The following is a 22,499-nucleotide window of genomic DNA, read 5'->3' as shown; positions in this document are numbered from 1 at the left end:
GCAGAAAAACATGTGGGAAAGTGTTTTAAAATAGTCCGGGCTGGATATGAAAGTGTGGTTTTGGATGTGGAGTTTGGTCATGTTGTTAGAATGATGTTTTTGGGTGGAGGTGGTGTTTTTTCAGTGGCAGTGTGACCGAGGAATCAGCTCACACTGGCTACGTGATTGAACAACTTCATGGTCATTAGTTGGTCCAAGGAGAGTGAAAGACGCCAGATATTTCCCATAAATCATTCGGATTGGGTCTGATGTGAAATCGGGCTCTTATCGGACGGGAGGTTTTTAATAGTCCGACCTGGAAGGAATCAGTTCGTCGTTCACACGACTCCACCTACGGGTCTGATTAACCTGAACAGGTCTGACCTTTTACAGACAAGAACATTTGGAAAGTTCCTGTATTTCAGTCAAGATTTTCATCAGATTGGTGAAATGAATCCACATTACTGCTGAGAGGAGAACTGCTGTTCTTTGTTTACATCAGTGATGCTCACTATTTTTTTCATAAGAGCCACATTGGCAGAGGAAAATCAAGGGAAGAGCCACTTTTACCACAACATACTAAAGTCCCCTTTTGCAAATATGAATTTCTACATATAAAACATCCCACAAAAAAAGAAACAACACAGCCAATACATTTTCAATTCAGACCACATTTACCTTTAATACTGGGATGAGCAGAAGCTGGCGTGCATGTTCTTGACTTTCTTCATGTTGTATTTGTAGTTTGTTGTTGTAATCATAGTGAGACATTCAGGATGAGCATGGTTTCTGTGCTGGTTTTTGCCCTTTTTTAATTAAAAACTGATCCATTGTGCCTGCATCTCACGCTGGCTAAGCGGGCTGCGTTGCCAGGTTTAACAGAGCCCCCTTTAGGAAACACCATTAAGCCTTAATTAATACTTAATAAAAATACTTAATACTGTGCAGTATTCGCTGTTTATTATTTGAAAAAATGTATTGTTATTGTTATCATATTGTTATAAACTACTTTGTGAGTGCGAGCCGCCAATTAAAGCTTGAGGAGCCGCACAATGAGTTTCTCTGGTTTAGATGATGTCAGAAATGTATGTTTGTGGATTTAAACGTGTGTGTGTGTGTGTGTGTGTGTGTTGCAGGTCCTGCATCTTCTACCGAGCTTGCATGGATATCCCCAGAGGAACCGAGCTGCTGGTGTGGTACAATGACTCCTACACTTCCTTCTTTGGCATCCCGCTGCAGTGCATCGCTCAGGACGAAAACTGTGAGAAAACAACGACTTTTCTTTGTCCGTCTGTTTGCCTCGTGTGTGTTTGTTGGATTTATTTATTTGTCTCAGGTGATCTCGTGTTTCAAAGCTACGGATAAAGACATTTTACGGCTTTTCTCTGCAGCTCAGTTTTATTCCCAGGACAGATGGATGAAACATTAACATCAGCTAAGTGGTCGGCAAACATTTCTAAAGTAACAAGAAGAACATGCTCTGCCCGGGGCCGGGCGGGATGTTAACTTTTTCATTTATACCAGTACTTTTTTAAGATATTTAAATTAAACAGTACATCTGTACCTCCATGTTTGTAAGTAAACCTGCTGAACTGTTCACATTATTTTGGACAAACTGTAACTCCTTTTGAAGCAGAAAAATCAAAGGACATATTGAGCAGGGTGGGTGTCGAACTCGACTTACATGGAAGTCAGTGGAACTTAAATTGGACGTGATGGATGTACAGCGATATGAGGACCTGTTACAGGTCCCTGATCAGGGGCCCGTCCTGGGAGGATGTTTTCCTTCTTTAAAGAGCAGGGAAATCATGACATGGACACCGGTGGAGTTCAAGAGTTGATGGAAATTTTAAAGATAAAGGCTCGAGGGGGTTTTATCTTTTTCGGGACGATGGAAACAGCTTTGCAGGTCAGTTCTGAGGCAGCGAACGTGTTGCTCTCATCACTGAGAATAAGCATCGCCAAAAGAAGGAAGAAAGAAGGGATATTCAGAATATTCCTTCTTAAAAAGACATCTATCTTGTCTCTCCACTTTTTGGTTGTGTTTGTGTCCGGGTTAGTGATTGACGACACCAGTGACCACGTTGTCTTTGTGGGCTGCGTTTAAGTCTCCATTTCTGATTCGTTCTGCTGTCTGAAACGGGAAAACTTTAGTTGTGCTGAGATAAAGTAAAGTGTTCAGTGTGTGAGCGCACAGAAGAAGAATCTAATGAGATGAATTTAGGTTCATGTTGTCCTGCACGGACACGTGTTGAGGGCAGTAATTTAGATGTTTCTGCATCTAAACACTCAAACATCTCTGTCCTGCAAGCAGCCAGAAACAGACATTTTCTTTGGATGATGCTCAGATTTTATAACCGTCACTGGAAGAAATCCTTTGGCTTCCCACAAAAATGATGTAGAGAATGAAAATCTTTTCCTTTTCCTCTTGTTATTTGATTTATTCGTCTGGCCGAGCAGGCCGGCCAAAACACGACTGGGAGGGATCGTTTACTCTGTGAAATGTGGGCTCATTGTGGTAAAACGTCAACAAACTCTCATTTTCTTTGTTTTTATCCCTCTGACCTAAAGTTGAATGAAAACATTTTAATTTACTTGCTCTGAAAAGAAAAAAAACACTTTTTTTCTTCATGTTTTTGTTGTTTGGAACAAATTTTCAGGTTTTATGGTCAAACCAAACGAGTCATTTCAAATAAATGCAGAAAAAAAGAGATTTTCTGTTCAAATAATCAAACATGAACTTATTCAGGTTTTATGATCATCTGGAATTAGACATATATATATATATATATATATATATATATATATATATATAGATATAGATATGAGTATTTCACTTTTATTCTATAAAAACATTGAATGACTTTAATATATTTTTAAGTTTAATTATAATTTAATATAACTAAACAGGCAGTTTAAGCTTTATTTATTCATTATTGCGGTTATCAATACTTTTTAAAAATGTTTTTAAGTCTTGAAAATGTTGATAAATGTTGAAACATACAAACGTTACATCGAGTCATATTTAATTTAGTTTTCTTGTCTTCCTTTTCCCTTTCTCCTTCCTCCTTTTCCTCTTTTCTTGTGGGTTTAGTTTACCCTTCCTCCAGTTTTCTGCTCACCCGGGCTCTTTATGTCCTTTTGTTTCACAGCGACTTCCCCGCAGGGGAAAACAAACTCACATTTTTTTTTTATAGGAAGAAAAACTGAAGGAAAAAACAAACAACAGAAAGAAGAAAGTGAAAAAAAAAGAGAGAGACATGAAGAAGAGTTTAATCAGTGGAATCTAAACTGAAATGAATTGAATTAGGAGCTCGTGTTTCACGGAGTTGTGTCGAAACGAGATCGTGCTGATTGCAAATTAGAGACGTTTGGCCACAAGCTGGTTTGTTTTACAGACTCTTACATGACATCGCTCACCACGGTCGGACTGCAGCGGCCCCGACAAACACGGTCACTAACGCACACATCTGCGCTTTGCCTTTTAGGACAAAAGTTTTCTCTGTTACCTGTTAAACTGCAACAAGACACAACTTCCCTTTGACAGACATCATGCCAGGATCAGGTTTACCACCAGCGTTTGTTTGTCCCAACAACAACCTCTGTTTTATATTACACCGCTGCGCCCAATGGCAGCTGGGACGGGCTCCAGCCCCCCAGTGGGAAGGATGGATATCACATTACTTTCAGATTTGAGTATTTTTTTTAGAAGTTTATTGTTCAAAAATCAAAGAAATGTGATGAATTTTCTGACCTCATGATTCAGTTTGATAAGTTCTTCTGTGAATCTCAGCCTCCTTATAATCACACATATTGTTTATGTTTAGCCTCGTTTCCACTGTCAGTACGGTTCGGTCACTTCGTATCGGTACGGGTCGGGTCGCTTTGGGGTCAGCTTTGCGTTCCAACTGTACAAAGGGGACCCTCAGGGGCGGGCGGAGTGCGTGCCGAAGCGTAAATAGCATCCATAATTTCGAACCACCTCCAGTGTTTTCGGGCCACGCCGCTCCTGCTGTTGTGGTCCTTGATCCGCCGTTAATCGCTCCGAAGCTTCTTCAGCTTCTTCAGCTTCTTCAGCTTCTTCAGCTTAATGCGACACCGGCTCGCGGTCCGGTTGAAACCACTCTCTGCCGTTTTTTTCCAATCAGCTGGAAAACTTTTTGGTTTGGCTCAGCGCCATCGAGCTCCCGCTGCACAGCCTCCTCACCAACAACAGAGAGCAGAGCCTGGAACCGGTCCTGTGTGCTCGGTACCCCAAGCAGAAGGGTTACAGACATGGTAACGGGTTCCATGGGACCGGTACGCTTTGATGAGGAAGCTAAGGTCCTTCAAGGTTTGCAGCAAGATGTTGCAGATCTTCTACAAGTCTGTTGTTGAGAGCGTCATTTCCTCTGGCGTCATCTGTTGGGGCAGCAGCATCAGAACCAGGGACATGAAAAGACTCAACAACCTGATAAGGAAGGCTGGTTCTGTTCTGGGGACGACTGTGGAACCTCTGGAGACAATAATGCAAAGAAAGATTTTGCATAAAATCAAGAGAATTATGGACAACCCTGAACATCCTCTCCATGAGACTGTTATCGGAAAACAGAGTCAAAGTCTTCTTCAGTTTGGATGCAAAACGGACCGCTACAGGAAATCTTTCCTGCCCACAGCCATCAGCATCTATAATAACTCCTTGATTTAATTGAGTTACATCAACATTTAATTTCCCTCTGGGATAAATAAAGTATTTTTGAATTTGAATTGAATTTTTGATTTGAATTGATGGTAGTGGAAACACTGAAATAAGCGAACCGACCCGTACCGGACTGCATAGTGGAAATGGGTCTTTAGACTCTTTAGTGCTTACAAAAGCTGCACCTCTTCATTACCTCATAAACACATTTCATATTTGATCTAATCATTTGCCCCTTTTTGCTCAGCTGATCGAGGCAGTTCAGCTTCTACTTTAGAAACATTTCTTAACTGGTTTACCTCTGAGAGAACCGCAGCATTTCACAGAAACTCGACCGATATTTAAAATATGTGCTCCGCCACTGCAAAGTAAAAACAAATCGAGCTCTCCCTGTTGACCATGTGCTCTGCATGAGCCAATCACAGCGCAGCGGGAAGTTTCCTGGATGAAGTTTTGAGCTAAATGTGGAGATAGAAACCAAAGAGCTGGTTCCTGGAAGCTGATCTGTTGTTAACCAAGAACAGATCGCATGAAAAGGACGAACTAACTTCATTCATGAATTAACCAACTCATTTAACCATCTGAAAACACAACACAACACAACAAGGCCAAGAGAAACGGTCCAACATCAACCAGCACCGACTGTTTTCAAAGAGAAAACAGGCCCTGTTGGTTCCTTCTGTCAGATTATTTTTATTTCTGTTTATCTGAATGAGGAGGACTGGAGCTCAATATGGATGTGAAAGCAGTGTTTTCACTAAACTGAGATAAGAAGACAAATCGGTGAATAATGGTGATCTCAGTGTTGATCAAACCACAGTTTTTGTCTCATTCTCCCTGATGTTTTAGCAGCATCAGTTTAGTTTCCGTTGATAACCGCAGTTATTTGTGTTCTGTTCCAAACTGATATTCATCAGCGCAGCTGCAGACTGACTTTAAAGAGGGATCAATAAACACTGTCCAGTGATACTAAACGCAGTAAAAACTCAGCTTTAGCTGTTGTATCTGGACCAGCAAAGGGTGGGTGCCACTGTGGGGTCCATTATTCAGGGCTGGAGTCGGCGGTCGTAGCTGAAAGAGCTGGTTCTAAGTTAAGCTCCTGATCAGTGAAACGGATCCATTCGGTCGTGAGTCTCGAGTCGTTTACCTTTAGTTTTGGTTTCTGTAAAGGGATGTTTGTGATGGAGGCTCATGCAGCGGCTCCAGCTGTTGTTTCTCTTTGATCCTCACCTCTTTAGGCTGAAGTCCACATTTACAGCACCCTGTTATTTCCCGGCCTATAAGTCGGCCGTTCTGATTTATTTGGTCAGAGAAAAACAGCTGATGCGCTTTCTGAAACCAGAGGATTTGATTTCTTTTAGATGGATTTCACACACAGATTTTGTAGGGCTGGGCTCCAAAAAAATTAGGAGGGGCTTTTGTGCCTTTAATGGATAGGAAAGTTCAGAGAGACAGGAAGCAGGGGGCAGAGAGAGGGGGAACGACACGCAGCACAGGGCCGTCTGATGCGGGACTCGAACCGGGGCCAGCTGCAGCGAGGACTATAGCCTCTGTACATGGGGCGCCTGCTTAACCCACTACACCACAAACCACCCTTGTTTTATTATTTATTTTATTATTGTAAAAGTCTGTTGCTCACAGGCTTTTATTTTGTAAAAGTCTGTTGCTGTCTGCTGCGGAACCGGAAAAGAAAGTAATCGGCAGATCCACCAAACATGGAGAAGGGTACGGAACTTTTACTCGGCCATTTTCATTTTAAAGTTCTTCCAGACGGCGGAGTCGACAGAACCAAAGTCATCTGTAAACACTGCCAAGTTGAATTGTCTTCTCAGCGTAGTAGTTCCAGTCTAAAATATCACTTAAAGGCAAAACACACAACTGATAGCAGCAAGTCATTCAAGGAAACAGACAGTGGAGCGAGGCTTCTACATAAAAACTACAGAAAGATGCTGATGTTAAAAGTGTGTTTGCACAACAAATGTTATGGCACTTTCATTCATATGGCAGCACATTTAAAATAAAACTAAATGCTAAAAGCTATACACTACTTTTGGATTGAATTTTGGATTTTGCGTACAAATGCGATTAATCGTGATTAATCAGGGAAATCATGTGATTAATTAGATTAAACATTTTAATCGTTGCCCAGCCATAAGATTTTGACTTTTCTTCTTCTTGTTTCCAGTAAGTGAATGAAATCGGACGTTATCTCCCTGCCCTCCTCCATCATATCACATGAGCAACTTCTTTTTCTCTGTTGATGTTTTATTGTCGTTGATCAAAGCATAAAAGTAAACTGTTAACCAGCTTATGTCTTTCACAGCCGCATTTCATCCACCTTTACTCTCTGTATAAAGTCTGACCACCTCCTTCCTTTATCCCAGCTTAGACTCCTCATCAAGAGACGAGATTGCATTTGACTGCACAGTTTTAGACATTTTAAGATGAAATTTCACCACTTTCCTTCACCCTGTTTATGCCAAAGTAACTCAATTTGGGAGTTCATTAAGTGCTGTAAACCTGCAGCACATTCTGCCTTCCTACGGGGCGCATTGTGCAGCTTTGTGGTCAGTTCGGAGGATGTCATCTGTACCGCTGTTGAGCTGTAATACAAAGAGACGCATTTCTGTTACTTAGAAAGTATAGAGATCAGTCCCTCTTTCATGTGGTGCTTTGTGTACCGACTGATCTTCAATTTTACATGGATGACTTTTCTGTCAGGGTTTGAAACATGTGAGATATCAACAAACTAAAACAAAACTGACGGAATGAAAGCCGCCGAAATACTCTGTTAGAGATGATTACAGTGATTTCTGTCCACGTGAGGTTGTTTAGGCCCGAAAACGGCAAAACAAACACACACAAATGCTGGAAGATTTGCTTTTGTTCCATCCCGCAGTGAAGAAAAAAAGTCTCCTCACATCCCAATTAAACCAAATTAGATTATTTCTTTTGTGCCAAATGAAAGCCAGCAGTTCTGCTCCAAATGAAAGACTTTTTGCTACTAACTGTGTTTGGATTTTCCACGGCATCGTTATCTGCTAATTGTGGTCACAAAAGGTGAATGTGACTCTGAAACGAGGCATCGGAGACAGAAGGAGTCAGCTCTGTGTTCTCAGAGGAGGAGACGTTTTGACATCTGACCTTTATTAATGCTGACTGAGCACATTCCCTCTGAGAACAGGCTCATATTTATCACCTCAATGTGGAAACTGTATTACAGCATCAGGCAGATCCCAACGCTGCTTCGTTAGACTGTGAGACGGCTGAATTTAAGATTGAAAAATTAGGGGAACATGGCATCGTGTCAAGGGTTAGGGTTGTTGTGTTATAGACGGATCTATAGATGAATAACAACCCCTGATGCTCAGGTCCAAACACAATCCAACACATCACATCTGACACACTTTCCTCACACACATGTTATCCACCAGCTGCTGACACACACTCATAAAAACTCTGATTAATCAGTAAATCATCACTTTATATCATTCGTGTTTCTACCAGCAGATGGTTCGTGGTTGGAGCCACAAATACACACACACACACACACACACATACACACACATAAAGACAGTCAATCAGCACAATAACCTCCAACAGAAAACTCACACACACCCTGTGGCTGTTTACTCATGCACGTTCCCTCCAATCACAGCCTGTTGGCTTGACGCTCTGCAGCCCAGCGGGCGGCTAACAACAACAACATGTGATCTGACAAACCAGTGAAATACTCCCTCTGTTTCCTGCTCTTCCTCCTCCTCTTCCTCACCACAGTCCCTCTCCTCCTCTTCCTCCTCTTCCTCCTGTACCTGTAACAGTTTGCTTAGTCTCCTTCTTCATGTTCACATTAGAAATGTTTTCTTGAACTTATAAAACTCATAAATTTATCTCTGATCCATGGTTACGCACAGTTTAGGTCATCAGGTAAAAACCCTCGCTTATTCCTGACAACGAAACATTAGCCCCTTTCACACTGCGACCCGCTACCTTAGCGGGTCCAAATTGCACCTTCGACCCGCGTCGAGCAATGTGAACGCTTGGCGTGTCAGGGTGACCCGTGTCGCCTGAAGCCGAGTTCAGGGGGAGTTGCCTAGTGGCAGAGCGTCACACGAAACACATAAAATGCTGGGCGTGTACAATGACGTAGGCACAAGCCATGCGTCGGAGGTAGGGTGAAATACACCTGTCTGCATCAAAATTTTCAAACAAACGATGGCGGGACACCTTGAGAACTCATTTTTGCAATGCAGTTCATGGAGATGTTACTTTACGGTGCGTCTTGCTGCGTGGGAAACCGCGCTCTCCCATCTTTCTCGCCAGCCCTTCCAGCAGAGGTCCATCTTTCACCGTCCCCGACATGTGGCGGTAAATAACGTCCTCTGCTCGGGGGCTGAGGAGCTCGCGGACCTCCTTGTCTCCCCAGTTGGCCATATTAAAAAATGTCTCCAACTTGATGTAGGCTAAAACAGAGTAAAACTTGTCCTCACCTGTCGCTGTTGTTCTGAATCAGCTGTCCATTCTGTCTTTTAAACTCCTCACGTCACGCCCACGTCCGACCCGCGTCGATTGTGTTCACATCAAACTCGGCTCGGCAAAAAGACTAGGGTCCGACGCGGGTCGAAAGGCGAGTCGAGTTGACGCGGCAGCCCGGGTCGGCAGTGTGAACGCAACAGCAGACACGCTAAATTCGCGAATTAAACGCGGGTTATTCGGCAGTGTGAAAGGGGCTATTGTTTGAGTGGGGCTGAAACATGAACTGATGTTATCTTCCCAAACTGTTGACTTAGGCTATGTACACACGTAGCCGGGTATTTTTAAAACCGAATATTTCCCCCCCCTCCGTTTATAAAATAATTTGTATCCACATTACCTCGTTTTCGGAAAAAAAACCTTCCACACATAACCGAACATCTGCAAATGCATTTGCTGTTTTGCGTAATCTGCCCTCGTCAGCTAAATAATAAAGTGTGCACGCAACTTTTTTGAGCACACTGACAGGTGATCGCATGACAGTGGACTGCCCCTCGATATGAGGACGTAATAATTCCGACAGCGAGAGGAGTGAGGACCGGGACATGCGGAAATTGTCACGCCATTCCTCTGGGAGTACGACTTGGGCGTGTAAAATCAAGGCAGTAAACAGCGCCTGCACAATAATAACCACCACAGTTCTCAAGGCATCCATGCTTCTTCAGTAAACAAAGGTCGCACGTTTGACTTCAGAGCAGATTTGTTGTTGTTTTGGCGCATATTGTGACGTTCGAAAAAACGCAAAACTCCGGGTATCTCTGTCTACACGCAGCTGCATAAACGAACATCTTCACTTTGCCCGGAGTTTTTAAAAACATTCGTTTATGATGCGTTTTCATGTGGATGACAGGCCCAAACGTAGAAAAATTTATTTGTTTTAGCAGATACCCGGCTACGTGTGGATGGGGCCTTAATTAGGATTCATTTAGCGATTATTGTACTTTGCAAACGAGTAACACCATCTTTTACTGTAGATCTGCAACACATCAGCATTAAAGGCCTTCTGAGCCTTTTAGCACCCAAATATACCAACTTTAGGCTGCAGAAGAAGAAAGGAAATATACAAACTTTAGGTTGCAGAAGAAGAAAGAAAATATACGAACTTTAGGCTGCAGAAGAAGAAAGGAAATATACGAACTTTAGGCTGCAGAAGAAGAAAGGAAATATACGAACTTTAGGCTGCAGAAGAAGAAAGGAAATATACGAACTTTAGGTTGCAGAAGAAGAAAGGAAATATACGAACTTTAGGCTGCAGAAGAAGAAAGGAAATATACGAACTTTAGGTTGCAGAAGAAGAAAGGAAATATACAAACTTTAGGTTGCAGAAGAAAGAAAATATACGAACTTTAGGCTGCAAAAGAAGAAAGGAAATATACAAACTTTAGGTTGCAGAAAAAGAAAGGAAATATACGAACTTTAGGCTGCAGAAGAAAGAAAATATACGAACTTTAGGCTGCAGAAGAAGAAAGGAAATATACGAACTTTAGGCTGCAGAAGAAGAAAGGAAATATACGAACTTTAGGCTGCAGAAGAAGAAAGGAAATATACGAACTTTAGTCTGCAGAAGAAGAAAGGAAATATACGAACTTTAGGCTGCAGAAGAAAGAAAATATACGAACTTTAGGCTGCAGAAGAAGAAAGGAAATATACGAACTTTAAGCTGCAGAAGAAGAAAGGAAATATACGAACTTTAGGCTGCAAAAGAAGAAAGGAAATTTACCAACTTTAAGCTGCAGAAGAAGAAAGGAAATATACGAACTTTAGGCTGCAGAAGAAGAAAGGAAATATACGAACTTTAGGCTGCAAAAGAAGAAAGGAAATTTACGAACTTTAAGCTGCAGAAGAAGAAAGGAAATATACGAACTTTAGGCTGCAGAAGAAGAAAGGAAATATACGAACTTTAGGCTGCAAAAGAAGAAAGAAAATTTACGAACTTTAAGCTGCAGAAGAAGAAAGGAGTGGTGTTTGTTAAGGATAGAAAATACTGTGATATTTTTTCCCTTATTGCCCTTAAGTTGAGATCTAAAACGAGGAGATAAGAAGAAAGAATTAAGAGGAAAAGTGTAGAAAAAGGAGGATAAACATTAAAAAAAAAGGAAACAAGATGAAGAGGAGGGTGGTTTAAGGATAAAGAGTAAGAGAAAAGGGAGGAGGACTGTGGAGGATGTTTTTGTGCTACGGTAAGCTCACATCTCCCGTTTATGTAACATATCATTTTTGCCATTGTCTTAATTATACAGATACGACTTCATAATCACTGACAGCGTTGGGATTATTGATTACCAGCAAAGCCAACATCACCGAAACTGTACTTCATATCAGTAAAGAAAAGGCAGGAAGAGCCACAAGCAGGTGGGCCTCCACAGTCAGATGTTTACACTCCTATTATTGATTTAATGATTAGCATGAATACACTCACAGAGGATAATCACTAAAGCAATGATCAGTCCACCTGCTGAAAATACTCGCCAATAGATCCAATATTTCCCACTTTTTAACTAAGATTTGACCAACGATGTAGTTCCCAGCCACCATAAAACTAAATAACGTCTATAAAATAAGTCTAAATGGGCCGAGACTCTAAAACTGTCTCCATGATTCGAGTCGAATCATTAACTTTAAATGAGATGCTGTGGGCCTCTGACTGCTGACACCTCTGCTTCTCTGGAGGAGGGAGGACAGCCAGGGGGAAGAGATCCAGATGTTAAGTCCTGCAGCCAAAGGTCTGCTGTGGTGGACGAGGAAATGACCTGAAGCCAACGAAGCCATCCAGCAACAGACAGAGATCATCAGTGTGATATCAGATCAAACTTTGCTGTCAGGAATCCTCCCTTATTCTCCAAACTGAGAGCGCTAGGACTGGTACTCATCATTTTTTCACCCGAGAAAAGAAGAAAATGTCCCTTTTAAGAACTTTACAGTCAAGATTTGAAGTGACGTCCATGTGAGGGATGCAGGTTTTTACATGTGAACGCTGTGTTGTGATGAGCTCTGAGCAGTGAAACCGATCTGTGGTTTCAGCTTCCTGGCTGATTAGAGATCATGATCACATACCCTAACAGAAACATTTCAATATAAAATATTAGTTAGAGTTAGAGTTAGAGTTCTTTATTGTCCATTAAACTTACATGAAATGGAAATTTCTCTTTGGTAATGGCATAAAAACACACAAAGACAAACACATATCACACTCAACATAATAAATAAATAGATACGGGTAAACGTTATTTAGATCTGCTCTCATTTAAAATAAAAACCTGTGGTTTTTATGTTTTGGAGCTTTGAGACGTTAACTGAATACTGATGGATGTAAAGAGTCAGGGCGGCTCAGAGGGTCGCCATACGGTTCTCATGACGAAGAAAAGGTCAAGATAGAGGAGGGCGAGTGTTAGAATGTGTCTGGATCTGATGAAGACATTCTGCTCGTCGACAGACGTCTGGTCGCTCCGTGTTGGCGTCACAGATCCCGTGGAACAGAACACAAGAGAAAGAAAGAAAACTCAGACTCTGCAAATGTTGCAAACTGCATCTGCATAATTCTCCCATTTTGATGATGCATTTCGTACACAACCCAAACCATATCGACTCACTTTTTTTTTATTTGCTATGTTTGTAGGAAAATGAATTAAGTGTGTGTGAGCGGTGCATAACGCTGCCGTCGATAGTGCCGTCGGGCAACTTACAAATGGTGTAATTATCTCCTCATAAGGTTATTAGATGATCAATGAAGCCTGGTGGCCTGATGGCAGAGGTGAGAGGATGAAGGATGGAAGATGGAGACGCAGCAGAGTTACAGAGACGCTGTTTACTCACAGGTTTCAGTTTGATCTACACACAGTTCTACACGGTGTCAAAGCAAAGTTAGGGAGGTGTTTTGGTTATTTATTGAATACTAAAAAGAAGGATTGTAATGTTAGATAAATATTAATTTCCTTTTGGCTCAGTCTCAGATCCTCGTGTTTTCATGGTGCTGCACCGGGATCATGAACACTAAGCAAAAGGTTTTTTTTACTCACATTTGTTTTGTATTTTTCTGCCTCCATCTGTCCTTTTATCCTCACTGATCTCCCACTCCTTTTTGTGTAGAAACATTCCCACAGAATGATGCTGCCACCGTCATGTTTGACTGTTAGAACATTTCACCCCGTGGTCTGAGAGTCATTCAGATGTTCCTCTTAGTGAGGAGCAGCTTCTGTCTGAGCACCGAAACCATGAAGGCCCGTGTGCTGTCAGTAATCTTTGGTTTGTTGGTCACCTTTTTATCTGAGATTTCTGCACTTTTAAAGCTTCATAAGTTTTCCCGCATCCCTCTCTTCAGTTGTATCTTACTGCTTCATGGCTTGTTTTCACCTGTAAACATCAGCTGCACAGGCAGGGTTGTGCCTCCTTAATTATTTTCAATAATCTCAGTTAGATGGACTCCTGTGTGAGCATCGAAAGAAACACTGATGGAGGCGGAATGCACCAGAGCTCATTTTTCCGGGGTCTAAATACTCATCTTACATCTTAAGTGAACAAATTATGGGAATATTGTGTAAACGGATGATTTAATCTATTTGAAGATGAGTCTTAAATTTACTTTAAAGGGTTCTAATTATTTCCTTTGTTTAAACACCTAGACACAAGATCTTAAGATGGAGATATATGAAAAAAAAGCCTTTGTCTCAGCTCTGTTTTAATCCCTCTCTGTTAAAAGTCTGTTTCCAGGGTGATTTTCCTTTTTCAACATAAACAAACACAAAACTCCAACACAACACTCAAGCAACACACAATGACTCAGTTACACACAATCAGTATCCATATCGATAAAGACAGTAGAAAAAAAATACATAAATGCGTAAATAAAAGAAAAGAAGAATGGGTGCGCAACAATGTGTCCCATTATTATGACCTTCCAGGGAATCCCTGTAAAAGAATGGAAGATACATCGGGTTTAAATAAGGTTTCCAAACCTCATAAAATTGGTTGGAGTTTGAATGTGATACACAAGTCAAGTATTCCAGAGGCACCAACTCAAACAGCACTTTATGCCATCCCTTAACATTTGGTTCCTTATTGCTAATCCACTGCAATAAAATATTCTTCCTCGCTGCAAATGTAAGAATACAGAACAGTCTTTGATTTGTTAACCTCACACCTTTAGCAGGAAGGCCTAACATAAGAGACAATGGGTCCATCCCCAGCTTTATTCCCAGCATCTTTTTAATTTCTGTTAGGACATTAGACCAATATTTCTGCAGCTTATAACCAAAGAAAATGAGTTAGATTGCCAATTTCTGTTTTACATTTAAGACACATTGGAGACAAACTAGGGTTGAACTTATGTCTGTGATTAGGGGATATATGCATCCTATGCAAAATCTTAATCTGTATTGATTTAACGCGGTTACAAACTGAGATTAATTTAGCATAATCTTTCCAGTTATACTTTCCCAGTCAACAGCATAACTCCACCCTTTAGGTGTGATGCAGGCATGTACAGCTGACACCAGAAGCTGGCTTCATTAATCCAGCAGGGTGGATATGAATGGGCGGGGCTTAGCAGAGGAGGTGGAGTCAACTTAAGGAGTGACATATTCTTTAAATGAAAATCAGAACGACTCATTAAATGAGGAACTTTCAAACAGAGGAAATAAAATAGATGCCGGTGTGTGATGTCGTTGGGGGAGTTTCATACTTACTGGGATCTTTCCATAAAATGTCACCTTTAAATCTATTTGAAGATCAATGTGAAATCCAAAGAAATGCTGAAAACGTGCAAAATGGTGAAAACGAAGAGGTATAAAGAAACAAAAACATCTGTTTGTGGTTAGCTCCTGAAGACACAAGAAGTCTCCCAAGTTAAACAACAAAATAAGTCATTTGTCTGGGCCTGAGAACATTCTGGCCTGTCACGCTCGATATCTGGTTACGTGCAGGAAAGTGAAATAAAAGTTGGTCAAACTTTGGATTGATCACTCACATCATTCTGTGCCTGTATGAAACAAAAGTCTGTGTGGTGTCAGAGGACCGGTTTGACTTCCTGCCAGTCCACATGCCGAGCTCTTCCAAACAGTCCAGTTTTACAGAATGAAAAGCAAAAGCCTCCACAGTGAATTAAAGTAAAACAAGCCCTCTAAATGTCAATTCAGACATGATGAAGGGTTATGGAGTCCGGCTCTGTCACTCGCTCAGACCGCAGAACACAACACAGCTGACTTCTGGGTCGAGTGAGGACAGCTGGCATCAGCTGGTTCTCCCCAAATCTAATTTACACACTTTTATATCATGTATTCCTTCCTGTTAATGTCACTGTTTAATGCACCACCAACACTTTATCCTAAATCTGCTCCTCTTATCTGCCCAGTATGTTTATCTTGCCCCCAATCTGTGTTCAGATTGCTTGCTCCAATTCATCTAAACAGAACCAGAATAAATACAATTACGTGTCAAATACAGAACAAGTACAATGAGTAAAGCTGCTGTGATGAAGCACAGACTGAGCTCAGCTTAGGGGCACTTTACACGGAAACGAAAACAGGTTAAAAACGCAAAACCTTTTTGCGGATGCACTATATCGTTTAGATGGTAATGGCGTTTTGGGGGCATGAAAATGCAAAAAAGTGAAACCGCCCTCCAGAGTGGAATTCTTGAAAACGCTCCACCGTCGCGCCACCGTGTAAAGGATGAAAAACGCAAAACTGCGTTTCTCGTCACATAGAAATGACGTGACAAGTATAATAAAGCGCCAGAAAACCGTGGGAAACACATCAGTAGGCTATCAACATGTCCGTCCCTGCGGACTTTCAACTCGCCTTAGGCGCGGTAATTGACGTTCAAGAGTCATTTCATCAGATAACAGCAATGATGAGCGAGACTAGTAAAGAACAGACCAAAAATATGAACTACGTTCTCGAAATTCTTGAAGTTCATAGCAGGGGACCTAGCCATCTGGCGTGTTTACTGCATCGATAAATATGAAACGTCACACACTTTTGCGTTTCCGTATGCACGCAGATTTTCACCCTAAAACGCTCGTCTAAATGCAGATTTAAAAGTGAAAACGAAAAGCCACTTTTGCGTTTTGCTTTCTGATCGTTTCCGTGTAAAGGTAGCCTACTCATGGAGGCTGCCTCCCTAGCAGTGATAACCAGCCTCAAGCGGAAAAGCTTAGTTTTCCTTTTTGTCGCCATCTTTTTTTTAGCCACTGTGAGAGGGCTCGCTCTGATTGGCTGAGAAACGCCCTTTCCATACATTTATCTATTTATTCAGACTTACTGGAGTCTGATGTACGTACTCCCACCCTGATCTGCACTGCTGAGCTACGAGTTTTAAAGTTGGAAGTTGTGTTTGTGGTGTGTTAAAGGGCCGTTTTACTCACCCATATGGTTGTGATGTTGGAGGAGGGCGAGTAGTTTTAATCATATGTTTTCAGACAGAAATCTTTTTAGAATTTGTAGATTGATAAAAAAGAAGTGCGTGTCTGAGACTGACTGCAATCAGGCTGATTGCACTTAAAACTGGAACCAGGGGCCAAAAGAGAACAACATGGTCCTGGGTTTCTGTTTCCATTACAGCAGCATAATAAGGATTATAAGGAAATAACAAATAAAGGAAAGAGCCACTTCTAACCCAAACCCAGGATGGTAAGATTGGTGATTTCATCCATCCAACTGGAAACAGAGCCTCCTATTTTTACACTTAGATCCCTTTATTCTTATAATGTGCCGTAGTTCTGATTCCTGATGTTAATGTAGCTGTAATGTAATGAATGTAATGGGGACTCTGTGACTGGCACAAGCCACATGGAGACACACAGAGTCCACCTCTGTGGGAATCCCCACAGAGAGATCCTGAGAAGGTGCTGAACCACCTTTAAACATGGAGGGTCTCGACTATCTAAGCTTTTATAAGTGATTAGGCAAACTCCTGAAAGGAGATCCTACAGATTTCAGCATTCATTTATCTTCTTCTTCTCTCCCTTTATCAGGCATCGCCACAGCGAGTCAATCTCACATCATTGATTAGTTACATGTTTTACGTCAGATGAACTTCCTGACGCAACCCCTCACCATTTATCTGCTTGGGACCGGCATTAGAAATACACTGGCTCATGCTCCCCAGTGGCTGGGCGCTCACACTCACTCCTAAAGTCAATTTAGAGTCACCAGTTAACCTAACATGCATAGTTTTGGATGGTGGGAGGAAGCCAGAGTACCCAGAGAGAACATGCACACAGCAAGGCTCCAGCTGGGCATTGAACCTGGAACCCTACAGAACCACCACGCCATCCTGCAGCATTCATTTCTAGTTGTCTTTATTCACTTGTTTTAAAACAGCTGTGTCATATTTCCACATGTTTTTCACCATTTAAAGAAGCTGACTGACTGAGTTTTGATCATATTGTTGTGGCTCTGCTCCTCCAAACAGACACATTTTAATGATGTTGCTCTTCTGTAGTTGGTTGGTTTAAAGTATAAAAGTCACAAATATGTGTTGTTTGATGTCAGTGATTCATGTCGTGGACGGTGTTTGTTTGACTTGTATGAAGAAGACTTAATCTGTCCGAGTCCTTTTTTCAGCTTTTCTTTCCTCTTTGATTCAACAATTCTGTTCAAATCTAATTATCTTTTCTTTTTTTTTGCTGCCAGTAAACGTCCCGGCGACGGTGGTGGAGGCCATGAGCAGGCAGGAGTCGCTGCAGTCCTTCAGCAAAAACGGAAAACCATCCTCTTCTTCGTCGTCTTCCTCCTCCACCCCGCCAGCCGCCCTCATGCGTTCCATGGTCTTCCCGCACGCTCCCTGCTCTCGGAGTTTCTCGCTGCTGGACAAGGTCGGGGTCGGCGTTCAGTCGGACTCCACTTTCGGCCAGCTGGCGTCGAAGAACCAGCGAGTCCTGGCGAGCCCGACCTCCACCAGCCAGCTGAGCAGCGAGTTCAGCGACTGGCATCTGTGGAAGTGTGGGCAGTGCTTCAAGACCTTCACCCAGAGGATCCTGCTGCAGATGCACGTGTGTCCGCAGAACCCCGACCGGTAAGGCTGAATGTGTGCAGCTTTATCTGGCACACCGTGGCACCGAGGCCCTCACTGACGTATTATTATGTTGTCAGAGACCGTGATTTCACTGATTGTTTCCGTGCATTTGTTCCTCTCTTCAGTATAAAAAAAGAGTTGTGTAAGAAGTTGGCATCTTTCATTGCTGCAGGTAGTTGGAAATATCCACGACCTTGTTCCCAAAATCCTGCTGTTTAAACACGAGCAACATGAACCCAATATTTTATAATCATGTTTAACTTTGTGCAGAGTTCAGCAACAGGACTCTGAGGTTCTGTTGATTAACAACTGATTTGTATTTTGGTTTCAAATTCAGAATGAAAACAAGATTTCCACTCTCTCGAAGTTCTTGATGTGGAAATGTGGCACGTTTAGATCCTCAGACGGTCTGTTTTCTGTGGTTTCTTCCCCGTCCCTTCCACCTGTGGACAGGGAGGCTAAACTAACACCTAACCAACAACAACACCGTCTTTAAAAGCTGGAAGACATATGACACAAGCCGAGAGTTTATCAAACTCTTTCAGTAGCTCTTAGTGGACGGTGGGAGATTGAACCCTCTCTCTGTAGTCTGGCCGGCTGTCTCATCATCACATCATTTGTGTGTGACAGCAAGTGGGAGTTTGTGGATGAGACTGAGGAGAATGTAAAAGTGTTTGAGTGTGTATAACATCTGCCAAGTTAATTATATACAGCAGGAAGAGGAGGTGTGTGTGTGTGTGGTGAGGACTGAGGATGTATTGGAAAAATTTTGCTTAGCTTTATTTTTTCCGTGGAGAGTCAGAGCGGCGTATAAATCAGCACGGTGCGTCAGTGAGAAATACCTCGCCTTACGGTGACGGCGCCAGGAAAACAGATGCCACTTATTCAATAAACTAATACTCATAGGGAAGAAAAATGTGGGCTGGATATGGAGGGGGGAGGGGGGGTCGATGTGGAGCTGCCCGTCAATAGGAAGGTTTTATGGGACAGAGGAGCAGATAAAATTCAGCTGAACAAGCCAAACGGCTCCAAGGCCACAGGACGCCTCACGTTCAGCTGGACTGGAGTTGGAGTACTTCCCCTGACCCCGCATCACCCCACCTGTGCAGAACACCACCACCATACTGTCGCCCCCAACCACAGACAAGTCATGTATTCAGTCTGTGCACCCGGTTTGAACCTGATTTAGCTTTTCTTTAGAACAACACCACACAAATTGCTGTAAATCTAAATATATTAAAGCAGAATTAGAGAAAAGAAGAGACCGGTAAAAGATTGTCAGGCCCAGTCATGAACTGTGTCCTTAGCTTGTTTTTTTTCCTTATGAATAATCATAAAAAGCACGTGCAAGTCATCAGCACGACTCTCTTGGCTCTGAGCAAATCCATAAACGTGTTGTTAAAACTGCAGTAAAGATGCATAACTTCAGCATTATGGAAGTGTTCCGTCTGTGTGTTTTCTCTGCAGAAGACGTACAGAAAAGTTTCATTATGTTAGCTGGTGTGATGCTAACGTTCAGCCGACACATAAACATGCACATGTTTATAACAAGTTATTTAATTAAGCTCAGCTTTAAGCTTTAAGGGTATTTACATGTCATTTAGCCGGTCTTTCAGCGCATACGTAAAGGTATTTATGTCCAGATGTGACAGCTTTCATGGTCCTTTAGAGCAGTTTTGGGATTACTGAAGATGTTGAAGCGTTTCCGTGGTAACGTGAGAACTCCCTGTGGTTGTCAGGGAGGTTCAGGGGGTTCTGCAGGTGACTGTAGATCTGTGGTCTGCAGCTGGTCCTTTAGCTGGTTCCAGGTGACCTTTAATCAGCTGGTTTGGTCACAGAAAAGGTTCCTGGTCCTGGTTTTTGAGGTCTTTTTTAAATTTGTCTTCAGATATTCTGCCAGTACGTGTTGGGTTTGTCCACCGTTCCTCTCCTCCTCTCACGGTTCGCCACTTTCTCTGCCTTCATACATATTTATTGATGTTTACTCGATGGGAACTCTGGGAGCTGAAGACTGATGGCTCTTTATATCAGAGCTCCATCTCTCTTTCAGGTTTGATTTTTTTCCTGCTGACTGTTTCTTTTTCTGAACTTTTTCTTCTTCTGCGTCTTTTCAACACAATCCATCATCACAGGAGCAGCCTGTTTATGTCAGGGAGGCCTTGGATCTTAAACTGGTGTCGGGATGGAGGACACTGTTTAAGTTCTGCGACGGTGACGAGTGACAAATCAGGAAAAAACACCAGAACACGAGTGGACTTACAGGCTTTACATATTACCAAAGCAACGCAGCTTAAACCGCAGCAGCGAAGTGAATTAATGAGCACGGCTCCTGTGACTGATGTGTTTACTGCTCTGCTGTTTAAAAGAGCCATTAGTGCTTTTATGGAAAATGGGTTAATTTCAGCCGTGGCTTTGATCTCCACTGTTCACATGGCAGGTATCAGACCCACGGCCGATGTTGTTTAAGAACGCGGCGTGTTTCTGTATGTGAATATAATCACACTTCATGTCGTACAACAGAACGTTTACAGCGGATTGAAAGAGTTTATCATCACAGGCTGATTTTATGCAGGATTAAATGTTAGTTCTGTCATTGCGTTTTGGCAACTAAACGTCTTTTCTCCAGTTAAAAATGTCCATTTTCTCGGTCTCATGGACCGTTCGACCCGACAGTAATCTGTTAGCTGTGGTGATACATTGATGTTTACAAGTAGTTTCTTGTTGTGTTTTGTTTGCACTTCCATCCAATCACTGCAGAGTGCAGCTGCACATGGTTTCCCTTGTTTTTAAACGCTCCTACGTCGAAGTGGGAGTTAAAAAATAGATCCTCTAAAAGAAACTCTGTGAACTACGATCACCTGAGACAGAAATAACAGAAACTTCCTCCAGCGTTAGAATTCCTGCTGCCTGAAAACATTTGTAATTTAAACGGCCATAAGAAGATGTTGTTGTTTATATTATCACTCGGGCTGGGCGAGTTAACTCGTTAATTATTTAACGCCGATAAATATTTTATCGCGCATTAACGCAGGTTTTATTTTTTTTATTTAAATGAAAACTTTTTTATTTATTTTATTTTGTAAAAGTCTGCTGCTGTCTGCTGTGGAACCGGAAAAGAAAGTAATCGGCGGATCCACCAAACATGGAGAAGGGTACGGAACTTTTACTCGGCCATTTTCATTTTAAAGTTCTTCCAGACGGCGGAGTCGACAGAACCAAAGTCATCTGTAAACACTGCCAAGTTGAATTGTCTTCTCAGCGTAGTAGTTCCAGTCTAAAATATCACTTAAAGGCAAAACACACAACTGATAGCAGCAAGTCATTCAAGGAAACAGACAGTGGAGCGAGGCTTCTACATAAAAACTACAGAAAGATGCTGATGTTAAAAGTGTGTTTGCACAACAAATGTTATGGCACTTTCATTCATATGGCAGCACATTTAAAATAAAACTAAATGCTAAAAGCTATACACTACTTTTGGATTCATTTTTGGATTTTGCGTACAAATGCGATTAATCGTGATTAATCAGGGAAATCATGTGATTAATTAGATTAAAAATTTTAATCGTTGCGCAGGCCTAATGATCACATCACTCAAATGCAGCATTAGTCATTTCTACACTTACAGAACAGAACTGTTGTCAGAACTCTGGAGGTTCAGATTGTCTTTTAGAGCTTTGCTCATGTTGGTGTTGCTGGGCTGGACGCCTCTGACTGAGAGGCTGAAATAAATCAGTGGTTCTGCTGCTGTTAGCTGGTTTGTTCCAGCTCCAGAGACTGAGCCTTTTCTGGGAACAAACTTTTACTTTTACTTAAAGAGAACATTGATTTTCCTTGAAAAGAAACTGTCCAAAAACCACAAAATAATCGATCAAATGATCCCAGCTATCTGCGGTGTTGTTCTTACTTTCACATTTCTACAGTCTCACTTGTTACTCATCATAGATTTAATTTGACTAAGTGTAATTTAAATGATTTATCGTTTGTTAATTACATTTTGCAGTTCTCCGTCCCAAAGACTTATTGCTTAGTTTTTCTTGGCTGCGCTTAGAACTCGGAAAGTTTTGAGGAGAGCGAAGCATCGTGGGTATTAAACAGCATTAATACACTGTGACTGAACCACGTCCGCCGAGTTAAATCGAAATCAAGCCGTCTGCGCCGTAAAGGCTGAGCTGTTGCATCTGTAGGATATGATGGTTCAGCAAAAGGAATAAATATTTTGTGGAGATCAAACAATAAATGATTCATTGACTGTAAGGCGCAACATGCAGCTCCTTTCATGTTCTTCTTTGAGGTT

The 22,499-nt window shown here is 41.9% G+C and overlaps 1 protein-coding gene across 1 annotated transcript in view; it reads left to right on the top strand.

The window, feature by feature from the left end:
* Positions 1-22,499, top strand: part of prdm6 (PR domain containing 6) — a 131,345-nt gene that overhangs the window by 89,169 nt on the left and 19,677 nt on the right. Inside the window, exons 6-7 of the mRNA XM_075467198.1 lie at positions 1,116-1,240; positions 17,821-18,202. Of these exons, the coding sequence (XP_075323313.1) occupies positions 1,116-1,240; positions 17,821-18,202 (507 nt within the window). The remainder of the gene's footprint in view (positions 1-1,115; positions 1,241-17,820; positions 18,203-22,499) is intronic.

The sequence above is a fragment of the Odontesthes bonariensis genome, chromosome 6 (genome assembly GCF_027942865.1).
Source record: "Odontesthes bonariensis isolate fOdoBon6 chromosome 6, fOdoBon6.hap1, whole genome shotgun sequence".
Lineage (NCBI taxonomy): Eukaryota > Metazoa > Chordata > Actinopteri > Atheriniformes > Atherinopsidae > Odontesthes > Odontesthes bonariensis.
The sequence above is the reverse complement of the archived record's forward strand: the minus strand, read 5'-3'. Positions and strand labels throughout refer to the sequence as shown.